Source organism: Staurois parvus, unplaced genomic scaffold (genome assembly GCF_062004578.1).
Source record: "Staurois parvus isolate SC_StPar_1 unplaced genomic scaffold, SC_StPar_1.0 ptg000544l, whole genome shotgun sequence".
NCBI lineage: Eukaryota > Metazoa > Chordata > Amphibia > Anura > Ranidae > Staurois > Staurois parvus.
In genome coordinates, this window is record NW_028318340.1 from 7,590,608 (window position 1) to 7,605,280 (window position 14,673).

The 14,673-nt window shown below is 44.2% G+C and overlaps 1 protein-coding gene across 3 annotated transcripts in view; it reads left to right on the top strand.

Annotated features, from left to right (window-relative positions):
* Positions 1 to 1,846: 1,846 nt before the first annotated feature.
* N4BP2L1 (NEDD4 binding protein 2 like 1) overlaps positions 1,847 to 14,673 on the top strand; it is a 41,376-nt gene continuing 28,549 nt past the window's right edge. For 2 of the 3 annotated variants that reach the window (XR_016315131.1, XM_089690877.1), the window contains exons 1-4: positions 1,848 to 2,247; positions 8,288 to 8,415; positions 12,057 to 12,145; positions 13,510 to 13,586. Coding sequence is in view for 2 of the 3 variants with exons in the window: in XM_089690877.1 (XP_089547003.1) it covers positions 2,066 to 2,247; positions 8,288 to 8,415; positions 12,057 to 12,145; positions 13,510 to 13,586 (476 nt within the window). In the remaining variant the exon portion in view is untranslated. Of the gene's footprint in view, positions 2,248 to 8,287; positions 8,416 to 12,056; positions 12,146 to 13,509; positions 13,587 to 14,673 lie in introns of all 3 variants that reach the window. The other variant, XM_089690878.1, reaches the window with a different exon arrangement.

Consider the following 14,673-nt stretch of genomic DNA (forward strand, 5'->3'; position numbering starts at 1 on the left):
GATGCAGCAGGCTAGTCCATTTTGCTGAAATTTCATTGCAGCAACGCAAAATGGTACTCAAGAGTTTGTATGGCCCCCACGTGGTTGTATGTATGTCTGACGTTGAGGCATGCTCCAAAGGAGACGACAGATGGTGTCCTGGGGGATTTCCTCCCAGATCTGGACCAGGGCATCACTGAGCTCCTGGACAGTCTGAGGTGCAATCTGGCATTGTTGGATGGACCGAAACATGATATCCCAGAGGTGTTCTATTGGATTTAGGTCAGGTGAGTGTGGGGGTCATTCAATGGTATCAATTCCTTCATCCTCCAAGAACTTTTTGCATACTCTCGCCACATGAGGCTGGGCATTATTGTGCACCAGGACGAACCCAGGACCCACTGCACCAGCGTAGGATCTGACAGTGGGTCCAAGGATTTCATCCCGATACCTAAGGGCAGTCAGGGTGCCATTGTCTATCCTGTAGAGGTCTGTGCATCCCTCCATGGATATGTCTCCCCAGACCATCACTGACCCACCACCTAAACGGTGCTGCTGAACGATGTTACAGACAACATAACATTCTCCACGGCTTCTCCAGACCCTTTCATGTCTGTCACATGTGCTCAGGGTGAACCTGCTCTCATCTGTGAAAAGCACAGGGTGCCAGTGGAGGACCTGCCAATTCTGGTGTTCAATTGCAAATGCCAATCAAGCTCTATGGGGCCGGGCAGTGAGCACAGGGCCCACTAGAGGAAGTCGGGCCCTCAGGCTACCCTCATGAAGTCTGTTTCTGATTTGTCAGAAACATTCACACCAGTAGCCTGCTGGAGGTCATTGTGTAGGGCCCTGGCAGTGCTCATCCTGTTCCTCCTTGCACAAAGGAGCAGATACCAGTCCTGCTGATGGGTTAAGGACCTTCTAATGCCCTGTCCAGCTCTCCTAGAATAACTGCCTTTCTCCTGGAATCTCCTTCATGCTCTTGAGACTGTGCTGGGAGACACGGCAAGGCTTGTGGCAATGGCACGTATTGATGTGCCATCCTGGAGGAGTTGGACTTCCTGTGCAACCTCTGTAGGATCCAGGTATCACCTCATGCTACCAGTAGTGACACTGACCCTAGCCAAATGCAAAACTAGTGAAAAACAGAAAAGATGGGTAGGGAAAAAATATCAGTGGCCTCCACCAGTAAAACCATTCCTGTTTTGGGGGTCGTCACATTGTTGCCCATCTAGTGCACCTGTTGTTAATTTGATTACCACCAGAGCAGCTGAAACTGATTACCATCCCCCTCTGCTACTTAACTGACCAGATCAATATCCCAGGAGCAGGGGTGGACTGACCATTTGGAAACTCGGGCACTGCCCGAGGGCCCAGGGTCAGTAGGGGGCCCCATGAGATGCCCCTGGTACCTTTTTCATAGGCTTTTTTGAGTTTGGGCAAGGACACGGGGGCCCCATGATCCCCTATTGCCTGGGGGCCCCATGAGTTGTCAGTCCGCCCCTGCCCAGGAGTTTAATGACATGATGCAATACTCCGATTAAAGTGTTCCTGTACTATGTTGGAGCAGTGTGTATAGAATACATAGCAATGGGCCGCAGGATTGGTTTACATCCACCCGGCACAACTCATACTACATGAATGCCGACAACCAATGTGTTCAACATAACGGAACAGATTGTTCAATGAACTAATGCAGAGGAAAACCCCCGGAGTGCCCATGTCTATTAATTGACATTTCTGCATAGGGGCCCCTGCTCTGGGGGATTCAGAGGAACATGGGACCCTTCCCCCTCCCTCATGGGATAAGTCACCTGACTCAGTGGGACCAACATGCGGGGGTGTTCATTTCCAGCAGGCGGCGCTGTGTTGGAGGGGTCTGGTTGTCAGGGTAACAATGGAGGTAGATAGGGGGTCTCGGCGCCCCGGAGGTGCAAGCAGCACAGGCTATGAGCGCTGACCTCTCCTCTACACTCCCCGGTCCTCTCCAGCCCTACCCCACCCCCCCGGTCCTCTCCGGCCCCCAGCACACCCCGTCTCCCCGCCCCCTCCTGTAGTGTGATAGAGGAAGCGGGCGGGGGACAGAATGGCTGAACGGCTCATCAGCTCCTTCGGGAACTTGAGCCTGGACGGGCCGCCTCGGCAGCGCCGTAGACCGCGACCACCTGACAGACACCCCGCTCCACAGCGACCCCCACGGTCCAGGTTCAGCAAGCACATCTACCTCCTGAGGGGGCTGCCGGGCTCCGGGAAGAGCAGTCTGGCCAGGTATTGAGAGCGCCGTGTCCCTACACCCTGCTGATGTGTATGGTCTGCACAGTGTGTGGAATGGGGTGTCACTGTGTCCCCTTCTAATAAAGTTACAACAAAGTAAACAGTGCCATGTGTAGTGACAATGTATCCCGCCCCTCCAGGGTACGCCTGTTATCCCGCAGCCTGGTGTGTGGGGCCCCTGCCTTACTACGCCTCATACTGCAGGGGCGGACTGACCATTCCAGCACTCGGGCCCTCCCCGGGGTCAGTAGGGGGCCCCATGAAATGCCCCTGGTACCTTTTTATAGGCTTTGTTTGAGTGTGGGCGAGGACACAGGGACCCCATGATCCCCTATGGTCCGGGGGCCCCATGAGTTGTCAGTCCACCCATCAGACTGGTTACTTTTTTAAACTTTATTATAAGGCTCACAAAATGACACTTTATTCCACACTGAATTAACCCCTTGCCCCCCAGAAGATTTTCACCCCCCCCCCTTCCTGACCAGGCCTTTTGTTGCTAACTGCGTTACTTTGACAATTGCGCAGTCATGCAACACTGAAATGTATGTCCTTTTTTTCACACAAATAGAGCTTTATTTTGGTGATATTTGATCACCTCTGCCTTTTTTACTTTTTGTGTTTATAAACAAAAAAAGACGGACAAAAAAAAAATATTTTCTGCTATACAACATATCCAGTAAAATGTAAAGAGAAAAAATCAAATTTCTTCATAAATTTAGGCCAAAATGTATTCTGCTACATATTATTGGTTAAAATATTCCAATAAGTGTATATTGATTAGTTTGTGCAAATGTTGTAGCATCTGCAAACTATGGGACATATGCTGGGATTTGTTAATTCATTTTATTTTATACTAGTTATGGTGGCAATCAGTGACTTATAGCGGGACGGTGATATTGGGGAGGACATTTGTACACTAACTGACACTTTGTGGGAACCAATGACACCAATACAGTGATCAGTGCTAAAAAAATACATTGACACTGTACTGACACTGGCTGGGAAGGGGTTAAACATCTGGGGTGATCAAAGGGTTAACTGTGTGCCTAGCTATGTGATTTGTGTACACTGGTTGGTGCTTTTATTAGGGGAAGTGAAGGATTGTGTTCCCAACTTTGCAGGGACAGACGATCCTTCACTCCTCCACCTGTCAGAACAGAGCTCTTCCTTGTTTACATAGGCAGAGCTCTGTTCTGTGTCCTGCCCAAGGATCGGCATGTGCCGGCGGACATCTGTTCACCGGCACTTGCAGATCGGCTACTGCTGTGAGTGTTCACTGCAGAAGAGATCCACTGGCGGCGTGCGTGCCCCCTATGGTGGGAGTGCTAGATCACGTGTGTGTATATATGTGTGTGTGTACATACATACATACACACATGTGATTTTGCACAGGAGGCCCGTCCTGCAGCAGTAAACTGCTATAGGATAGGCCTTAAGTGGTTGCCCCATGTCTGCGTTATACACCACACACCTTAGTGCAGCATTGTGGTTTCAGCTAGGCACAGTGGAAACAATTGTTTTCTATGTGCCATTCTGCTGAGCACATCTACACAGCTTATCTGATGTGGTGTGAACGAGCTCTTAAAGTGATTTGTAAAGTTATTTTTTTTTTCTGTTTTTAATTAAAATAATAAACATGGTACACTTACCTGCTCTGTGCAGTTATATTGCACAGAGCAGTCCTGAACCACCTCTTTTGGGGTCCCCCGCTGGCGGTCTGGGCTCCTCCTCTTCTCCGAGTGCTTTCATAGCAAGAAGTTTGCTATGGGGACAGATGTGCAGGCTCAATCCCAAGCTGGACTATGTGTGTCTATAGCCACACACAGCACAACTGGGCCTCGCTCCCTGACAGCAGCAGGAGTCAATGGCTTCCACTGCTCTCAGCCAAGCCCATGAATGCAGGGAGAGAGCACAGCAGGGCTGCCAGCAGGGACAGCACTTTATCGCGAGTGGTGTCAGTGTTCAGGGGGACACACAGATAGTGGAATGTTTTTTTTTACTTTAATGCATAAAATGTATTAAGCTAAAAAAAAACCCCTCAGCCTTTAGAAAACTTTAAAGTAGTTGTTAACCCTGTACCCAATGAAGTGACTGGCCTCAGGTGATACACAAATGAAGCACATCCTTCAACATAAGGTGTACCTGTTTATCTGAAGCATTCTTCACTACAGGCATTCAAATTTCAGAATTTATACAGCTTGCCTGAGCTTTCAGAAATCAGAGTGGGGAGCTGAAATTACACACTGCAGAGCTCATTGAAAAGAGCTCTGAGCGCTGAGGGTAGACACACATCCCCCTTCACACAGCTCACAGAAACAGAGCTGAAGCTGTCAATCATAGGCTATGTGCTGGAGGTCTCTCTCCATCACAATTTTTTTTTGGTGTCAGGAAAACCTGTCAGAAATGATTCATGCTGATAGACGAGGAACAAAACAGCAGACAGACATGACAATTAGTATTGTATTGAAACAAGTACACACTATAGAGGGATATGCTTTGTTCATATTTCAGGTCTGAGATTTGGAACCACTTTAAGCCAGCCATGCACTGATTGCAATTCATCTGGTTTATCAGGGAGAGGCTGAATTTTGCTCAGTGTGTGGCTGTCCCTGTCTGATAGAAGTTAAACTATGAAGCTGTCAGGATGGAAAGCGGGGGGGGGGGGGGGGAAGCTTGGTAAACATGCGTATACCAGCCCTCCTCCCTTTCCTTCAATGGATACCGTCAGCAATCACTTCTTTCTGATCGCTCTTGTATGCATTGATAACAGGATAGTGAACTGCTTGTGTTACATGTGTCAGTTTATGAATGAAAAGGAGACTATACGGACTCCTTATTCATTCATGTAATGTGCAGCTTAGGCTGCAGAGCAAGGGACTGTCTGTTAACAATGTCCCCCCCTCCCCAAAAAAAAAACAATTAAAAAATATTTAAAATAAAAAAAAATATAAATGTAAAAAAAACCCCATAGTAAGTAGGAATGCACCGATACCCCTTTTTAAAAAATCTGTGAGTACGAGTACTGATACTTTGCGGTGCGATTTGGTCCATACAAAACGAATGGGTGCAAATCGCACCTCAAAGAGTGGCATGCAATTTGAACAGGAATGCGGTGCGATTCCTGTCCAAATCACATGGGGTTTCCCCACAGCCCCTGTGTGAACCCAGGCTTGTCATAGTGATTTCAGCCTGAGTTCTTCGCACAGCATTCCCGTTCAAATCGCATGCCATTCTTTGCAGTGCGATTTGTGCCCAGTCATTTTGTATGGATGCAAATCACACCAAAAAGTAACAGTTTCAAGAGTACAAGTGAAAATACTCGGCACTGGTGCACTCCTAATAGTAAGACCTTATTCACACAGCATATGTCCCTGCAAGGCTGTGTTGACCTGCACATGGATGCACAAGTGTTCCGTGCATCCATCCCTGTGCAGGTAGTCCCATTGATGTAATTTGGGATGTAGCAACTGCACAAACACAGCCGTTGCTCCCAATTTGACATCCATGTAGGTCCGGGTGCATGTCCCTGAGCTCCCAATGTCTGCGTTCTGGGTCATGCACCCAGACCCACACAGATGTCAAACATGCAGCCGTTGCATTCCTTTTGACATTATTGGGACTACCTGCATGGGGATGCATGGAACACCTGGGCATCCCCATGCGGGTAAAAACGGCCCTTCATGGGCATAAACTTTAGTACGCCCCACATGAACGAGGCCTTAGTAGCAATTTAGCAGGAATTTAAAATTTGTGTTTGTGTGCACTATTAATGATTTTAGTATATTTTTTGTGAAAATAGCGATTTGATGAACATTTGCGCAACTATTGCGGGGCCTAAAAAGATCAGAAAATGTATGGTTTGGGGGTCTTTTACAAACTCTGAAAGCTGTAAGGGAAAAATAAAACACAATGGAAAAATTGCAAAAACGGCCTGGCCACCTAAGTTTAAAAGTGGAGTGTAGGGCCTGGCAGCAAAAGGGTTAAAGCAGATCTGACCCTTAGTTAGATGACAAAAAAGCACCATGTTTCCTAAACATTTGCCAAGTTTTTTTTTCATAAAAAAACATTTTTATCCTTTTCGTATCTCAGTGCTGCTGATCTTTTGCAGCCTTTTTTAGTCACTTCCTGTCCACATGCGCTCACTCCAGCAACATCTGCTCATCATTGCTCTGGACCGGCTTCCTGATAGTGACAACAATGAATCTTGCTTGTGCAATTAATCTGGCACAGCTGTGTGTAGTCTCCAGCAGAGGTTCATGTAACAGGTTGACAATACAGGAGCCCAAATGGGAGCTGTCACCCCATAACATGAACTGCTTGAACAAGGACAGTTATACAGGATCACTAGGTCTCTTTTCATGAAAGCTGTGTACACTTTTGAAAATACATTCACAAAGGTAAAGCTTATATAAAATTTTAAAACAGGAGTATGGTGTTTAGAAAAAAGAAACATTTAATTGTTTAGCATTTTGAGGAAGTGCTGCTTTATTGGCAGTAGCACCACGTTCTTCCTGTTATTCTGTTATTTGTATTCTTTGTGAAGCATGGTGGAAGTCAATAGACTATTAAACTGATATACACTATTTTGCCAAAAGTATTGGGACACCACTGCATTGTGTAAAAAGGCCATTTGATCCCAACTTCCCTGATCCTCCCCTTGTTCCAGTGTCCCCTTCAACTCCTGAGGAGACATGTGGAGTCACTCTGCACATGCTCAGTTTGGTGTGTATTGCTAGAGGTTTTTTTTTTTTCAAATCATTGGATTCAGGTGTTCCAATCACCTCCATGGCCACAGGTGTATAAAATCAAGCACCTAGGCATGCAGACTGCTTCTACAAACATTTGTGAAAGAATGGGTCGCTCTCAGGAGATCAGTGAAGTCAAGCGTGGTATCGTGATAGGTTGCCACCTGTGCAATAAGTCCATCCATGAAATTTCCTTGCTACTAAATATTCCACTGTCAACTGTTAGTGGTATTATAACAAAGTGGAAGCAACTGGGAACAACAGCAAGTCAGCCACGAAGTGGTAGGCCACGTAAAATGACAGAGTGGGGTCAGCGCATGCTGAAGCACACAGTTTGCAAAAGTCGCCAACTGTCTGCAGAGTCAGTTGCTAAAGACTTCCAAACTTCGTGTGGCCTTAAGAGTAGCACAACAGAGAGAGCTTCATGGAATGGAGTTTCATTGCCGAGCAGCTGCATCCAAGCCTTACGTCACCAAGTGCAATGCAAAGCGTCAGATGCAGTGGTGTAAAGCACGCCGCCACTGGACTCTAGAGCAATAAAGACATGTTTTCTGGAGTGACTAATAATGCTTCTCTGTCTGGCAATCCGATGGACATGTCTGGGTTTGGCGATTGCCAGGAGAATGGTACTTGCCTGACTGCATTGTGCCATGTGTAAAGATTGGTGGAGGGGGGATTATGGTGTGGGGTTGTTTTTCAGAAGCTGGGCTTGGCCCTTTAGTTCCAGTGAAGGGAACTCTTGAGGCATCAGCATACCAAGACATTTTGGACAATTTCATGCTCCCAACTTTGTGGGAACAATTTGGGGATGGCCCCTTCCTGTTCCAACATGGCTGTGAACGAGTGCACAAAGCAAGGTCCATAAAGACATGGATGAGCGAGTTTGGGGTGGAGGAACTTGACTGGCCTGCACAGAGTCCTGACCTCAAACTAATAGAACACCTTTGGGATTTATTAGAGCAGAGACTGTAAGCCAGGCCTCCTCCCCCGACATCAGTGCCTGACCTCACAAATGCACTTCTGGAAGAATGGTCAAACATTCCCATAGACACACTCCTAAACCGTGTGGACAGCCTTCCCAGAAGAGTTGAAGCTGTTATAGCTGCAAAGGGTGGGCCAACTCAATATTGAACCCTACAGACTAAGACTGGGATGCCATTAAAGTTAATGTGCGTGTAAAGGCAGGCGTCCCAATACTTTTGGCAATATAGTGTATTTCATTGTCACGTGTTAAAAATGGTTTCTGCACCAGTACAATGACAAACAATAAGTTGTCTTAATTCGTTTAGGAAGCTGAAGAGAGATTTTCCCAGTGCTGTTGTGCTTAGTACAGACGACTATTTCCTACTGGAAGACGGAACCTACATATACAACCCTGATCTACTACAAGATGCACACAGGTGGAATCAGAGGAGAGGTGAGCTACTGATTTGTCTGCAGGCGGTCAGACTACATTCATCAGTCAGTGTCTGCTGCTGTACAGTACAGGAGGGGTTTCAAGAAAGGTAAATTAATACAATGAACTTTCTGACTGGAGTTCTTCTGTTTAGTAATATGTAGGGGTGCCTACCTCCCAGAACACAATAGTGGGGCTACCCTTGGGAACTCTGTTGCCAGCGCTGACATCTTTGTCATCATGATGCAAAAAGGAAATAAAGGCCACAAAAATTGAAAACGAAGGACAGATTGCAAAGGATAGCAGGATAAACCCCCCAAAATTCTTCAAATATATTAATAGTAAAAAGGTCAGGTCCGAGCATGTAGGCCCTTTACAAAAGAATCTAGGATGGGTGACTGGGGACAAAGAAGGCAAATTTATTAAATACCTTCTTCAGCTCTGTGTATACAAAGTAGCATGGGGGAGCTCTTGTCCATAATGGGCATGGTATTGACACAGCTCCAGATGATCCACATGGAATCACAATTGATATGATCCAGAAATATTTAGACAGAATAAAGGTGAATAAAGCACCTGAACCGGATGGCATACACCCACGGGTCCTTAAAGAATTGACCTCTGTCATTTCAAAGCCATTGTTTCTAATTTTTTTTTTATATTAACCGCTTCCATACTGGGCAGTTTTACCCCCTTCCTGCCCAGGCCAATTTTCAGGTTTCAGCGCTCTCACACTTTGAATGACAATTGTGCGGTCATACAACATTGTACCCAAACTAAAATTTTATCATTTTCTTCACACAACTATACACACTTCACACAGCTTTCTTTTGGTGGTATTTAATCACCGCTGGGGTTTTTATTTTTTGCTAAATTAACAAAAAAAGACCAAAAATTTTGAAAAAAAAAACCCCACATTTTTCTTTGTTTCTGTTATAAAAGTTTTCAAATAAATAATTGTTCTTCATAAATTTAGGCCAAGATGTATTCTGCTACATGTCTTTGGTGAAAATAACCCAAATTAGGATGTATTATTTAGTCTGTAGGAAAGTTATAGAGTTCACAAGCTATGGAATAGATCTGAATATTGATCAATCTTGAAGTACTGACAGCCAATCTAATTTCTTGAGGTCCAAGATTGTCAGAACAGTACAGATATCCCCCAAATGACCACTTTTTGCAAAGTAGACAGTCCGATGTATTTCATAAGAGGCATGGCGAGTTTTTTGAAGTTGTAATTTTTTTGTCATAATTTTTCAGAAATGAAGAAATTAAAAAAATGATTTTCACAATTTTTTTTTTACATACTGTCACCAGTGCAGTACAGCGTCATCATATAACTGGCATGGCGGCGATCAAGGATACTGACTGGTGACAGTACAACAAAAAAAAAAAAATTATAATTTTTTTTATTTTTGTATTATTTTTTAATTTTTATTACATTTTTTTCATATTTCACTATGACCAAAGTAGTATAATGTTACCATAGGAACATTGTACTACTTTGGGGAAGTGATCAGTATTTTTTTTTTTTACACAGTTTGCTTATAGCAAAGAATTACTTTGCTATAAGCAAGCATTTACCTGAATGAAATTAATTCATTCAGGGTTTTTTTTTTTGTGCTTAGCTGTGATTTGGCCCAGCTGGGCTGTGATTGGCCCAGCTTGTGCATGTGATCGCTGTGATCATTCACAGCTAGACACACTTGTATACAATGGATGGCATGAAAGGAAGCCATCCATTGTATACAACTGTCATGTGACCTGCTGTGATTGGTCACAGCAGGTCACATGGTACTGGCAACGGGGCCGGTACACAGATCTGTCATCGGCTGTGTCCGAGGTACACGGCCGGTGACAGGTTGCGCGGCCCTGCGGGCAGGCTCAATGCGCATGCCTGGAAGGACGCCATATGGCGTCCACCTGGAGGGACGAGCTGTTCGTGCAGTCGCCATCTGGCTATAGGCCGGGTGGCAACTGGTTAATGACTGCCATAGTGCCACTGGATAGGCGGAAGGCCAATGTGGTGCCAATATTTTAAAAGGGGTCAAAATCTTTACCAAGTAATTATAGACCTGTTAATTTAACTTCTATAGTTGGGAAGATACTGGAGAGTTTAATAAAAGTCCACATAGATGAGTTCTTGCTGCTGGAAAAAAATATTTTAAGCAACAGACAGCATGGATTCATGACAGACAGAAGTTTTCAAACAAATCTGATTTCTTTTTATGAGGAGGTGAGCAAAACCTTGGACAGAGGGGTGGCGGTGGACGTGGTATACTTGGGTTTTGCAAAAGTGTTTGACACAGTTCTCCACACACGGCTAATGTGTAAGGTAAAGTCTACAGGCTTGGAAAAATCTGTATGTAAATGGATAGAAAACTGGCTAAAAGATCGTATTCAGAGAGTAGTGGTAAATGATTCATACTCTGAATGGTCTAGGGTTGTCAGTGGTGTACCCCAAGGTTCAGTGTTGGGACCCTTACTTTTTAATATATTTATAAACAATTTAGGGTCTGGGATTAATAATCCCATTTCAGTCTTTGCAGATGACACCAAGCTGTGCAGTGGAATAACGTCCTTACAGGATGTCTCTTATAGATCCCTAAGTTGGAAGGTAGGTTTGTTAAACTGGTTGTTACAGGGGATAGCTCTCAGAAAGTGTCTCAGATGACATCCAATGCTGGGGAAGTCAGATTTTGTTTATCTGTATAGGTAACCAGCCAGTTGGGGTTAAAAAGTGAAAGTGTAGGAGGTAAAATCTGTTAACATACAGAAGACTTTTGATTATTTTCTGTATTAGGAGGGAAATACAGGTCTCCCAGGACTGGGGTATTAGGTGATGGGTGAGGGGAGATTGTTGGCAGGGGAAAAGTTTTGGTGATAAATCAAAGCATAGCTCCTATTGTCAGGGAGGAAAATAAAGATCTGGAGTGGCATGAGGGTAACCTTGGAAGACGTTACAGGGATATAGGGGCATTGGATGAGTGGCCACACCGGTCCATGACCTATGTGTGGTGCAGTGCCCTGTAATACTGGGCCAGGTCTGATAGGCTGATACCAGCATTGCCTTTTGGAAGGCTAAGGCATTGCGCACTATTCCCTATTTTGTCCCTGTAGTGACGAGTTCACTTTAATGACTTAGAAAGTACTGGCAACAGGAATAGTACCGTCCTCTTTTTAGGAGTAAAACTGCCATTGAAAACCTTTTTATGAAAATACTAGTTTCTGATCTATTTTGTTGACTTTTTGACTTCAATGCTTTGTCACTAACTCAGAAAAAGTAGTGGCAGTGCAGATAAAACCTGTGATGTCATGAAAAAAAGGAAGTCACAGGAAGAGGAACTGTTTATTGACAGCAACCCTTTCAAGCAGAATACTTGTATACTTGTACACAGGGACTCATTTATTACTGAACACACGGCCCATTGCAACTAGAATTCGGTGGGTTTTCTTCTCTAGAAGAGGGCAAAAGAATGAAAACTAACATCAGACCAGTTTTTACAACTTGAATTCAAAAGTTGATATCGTGTCATTGGGACAGTAGGTAGTTGTGTATGTGTGCGAAACAATATTAATTATTTTTGCTTTGTTAATGACTTTTTATAGCTGATATTTATGTTGCTGTAAGTGGGAACTACCAGAAGCTTTTCTTTCCACAGCACGCAAGGCAATGACCAAGGGAAGGACACCAATTATCATCGATAATACGAACATTCTGGCCTGGCACATGAAGCCGTATGCGGTTATGGTAAGTACAGTTAGGCTTTCCTGGCTTAGTGGTTCATGGAGCAGTTATAATTTGACATCTCATTTTTGCTGCAGTTGTGTAGTTGCTTATCTATATGTAGTAAATGGGAAGATCATAAAGCTCAGTAGACACATTTTCTGAGTAGCTGTTTACCCATGAAAATAGATTATTAATAATGAGCTACTAAATTCAGAGGTGAACAAGATATAGTTAGGGTGTTTTTTTGTTGTTTAGTGGAGTTTGCTAGATAATGGACTGATGGTATTTATTACAGGTACCTGTATAGCACCATCAATTTATGTAGCGCTTTATTATTATTATAATACAAGATTTATGTAGTGCCAAAAGTTTGCTCAGCGCTTTACAATATAATGGGAGACGATACAGCAACAATACAGTTCAATACAAGATAGGAAAGAAGGGCCTGATCCTTGGAGCTTACAATCTAAGAGTTTTACATACATATATTGTACATTCACATCAGTCCTTAACACTCAAGGAGCGTACAATCTAATGTGAGTCCTTAACTCACATTCATACATACACATACTAGGGTCAATTTAGACCGGGACCAATTAACCTACCAGCATGTCTTTGAAGTATGCAAGGAAACCGGAGTACCCGGAGGAAATCCACACAGGCACAGGGAGAACATGTAATGACCCTAGGTGCTACTTAGCCAGTGTGCTGCCCATGTATTCATGGGCACAAGAAATATATGGCTGTCAAACCACTTCGTGACAAATTATCGGAAGTGCAGGTCATCACTTCATAGTCATTGTGAAGGCCTTGTTGTGATTCAGCCAGCAGAATGCATGCCTGCAATGTAGATATATCATTGGGCTGTGTTTGCAGCACTTCAAGAGGAACTATAGCTATGTTTTGGTTAATGTGGGGAAGGTTTAAATGTCTGTGAGGTTTTTACTGCAGTGCTCCCATTAGAAAGTTTTCTCCTCATTTCTGATCCCAGTGAAAGGCAAATTTCCAAGAATTAATTAAAAGGAACATCTCTTCAGTAAATACAGAGATAGAAAAATGTGATCTTAAAAAATATGGAAGGGTTAGAGCTCCTGGAGAGATCTCATCACCCTTATTGCCCTTGGCAGCCACTGCTCTTAGGACAAAAAAAAATTCCTTAACAGGTTAAAAAAACACCCGGCCAGAAACTCTAACTATAATTTACTAAAATAAAGTGCTCCTTTTGTTATCTGTGTGGTCTTATATCCACTCTCACTGGAGCTGGAAGTAATCGGGGCACAGAAAGTAATGCAATTCTGGTGAACTTCCCTGACTCTATTGCAAACTAAAAAAAATTGAAATTGCATTTAAAGGCTAATATTTTTCATGTCCTCACTTGTCTTCAGGCACTTGAGAATGCATATCAGGTCATATTTCTGGAGCCTGACACACACTGGAAGTTCAATGTCAAGGAGTTAACAAGGTACATTATTAATCTCAATTCTTTATTCTATAACACGTTGACTACAAAGGATGAATACAGCTATCCTTTCAGCTTCCCTTCCCTGACCTAATCCAACCCACTCCTCTCCCCAAGTGAATACTTATCTTTATCTGCTGTCAGAGATGCTTGAGGTACAGCCCCATAGAAATCTATGAGCTGTCATGCACAGGCCCAACCAGGACACCAAAGACTTGCAACGCTGGATATAAAATGGTGGAGGCTGCACCCTTTGCTTCACGATAAGTATTCTTCTGGAGAGGAGAAGGGTGGCCTGGGTTAGGGAAGGGAATCAAAAAGTATAAGTGCACTTTGTTTGAAAGCTGAATGCCAGGTATGGACATTTTTTTCAGTTACATTGGTCCAGTTTGGACCAATTTAAAGGATAGGTTCACCTTTGGAACATGTTACATGTTCCACCCACAGCCGCTGCCCCCCTCCCTCTGACAGATAGTAAGGGGAGAAGTCTCCCCTTACTTTCTGTCAAATTTGAAAAGAGCGCGTCTCCCCCTGCACAGCCACATTATTAATTCACAGACTTCTGTGAATGAATGAACTGCAAGTCCTGGCAGCCTTAGCAGCTGTGGGCTTGTAGGTTTCAATGAACTTCCACAGTGCTGTGGAGCTCCCTGGTAGTTCATTGAAGCTTCCTGTCAGTATATCTGCGGCTCGCACATCCTGTACAGCAAACAGATATTCTGACAGGTCTGCAGGAGACCTGCATGACATCAGCGATCTACTGATCACTGGTGCAATGCTTTCCAGGCTCCTGTGGACAAATAATAAATACATTTTTTTACCTGCAAAAAATGTGCATTTATTATTTTTGTCCAAAAGGTGAACTTATCCTCTAAGTACGTTGCATGCCTGATTGACCCCCAAGGAAGCTGGAAATCGCTGTAGTAGGCACCACTACTACAGTGATTGTCACTGGCTTCAGTGCCGAGAAGCTGCCCTGCTCCTTAGTGAACACAGGAGGTTACTCACTCAACATGGGCGCCATTTACAAAACACTTTGCATTTACTCAATGAATGCAAAGTGTTCTCTGATTGGCAGAGGTGAAGAGGC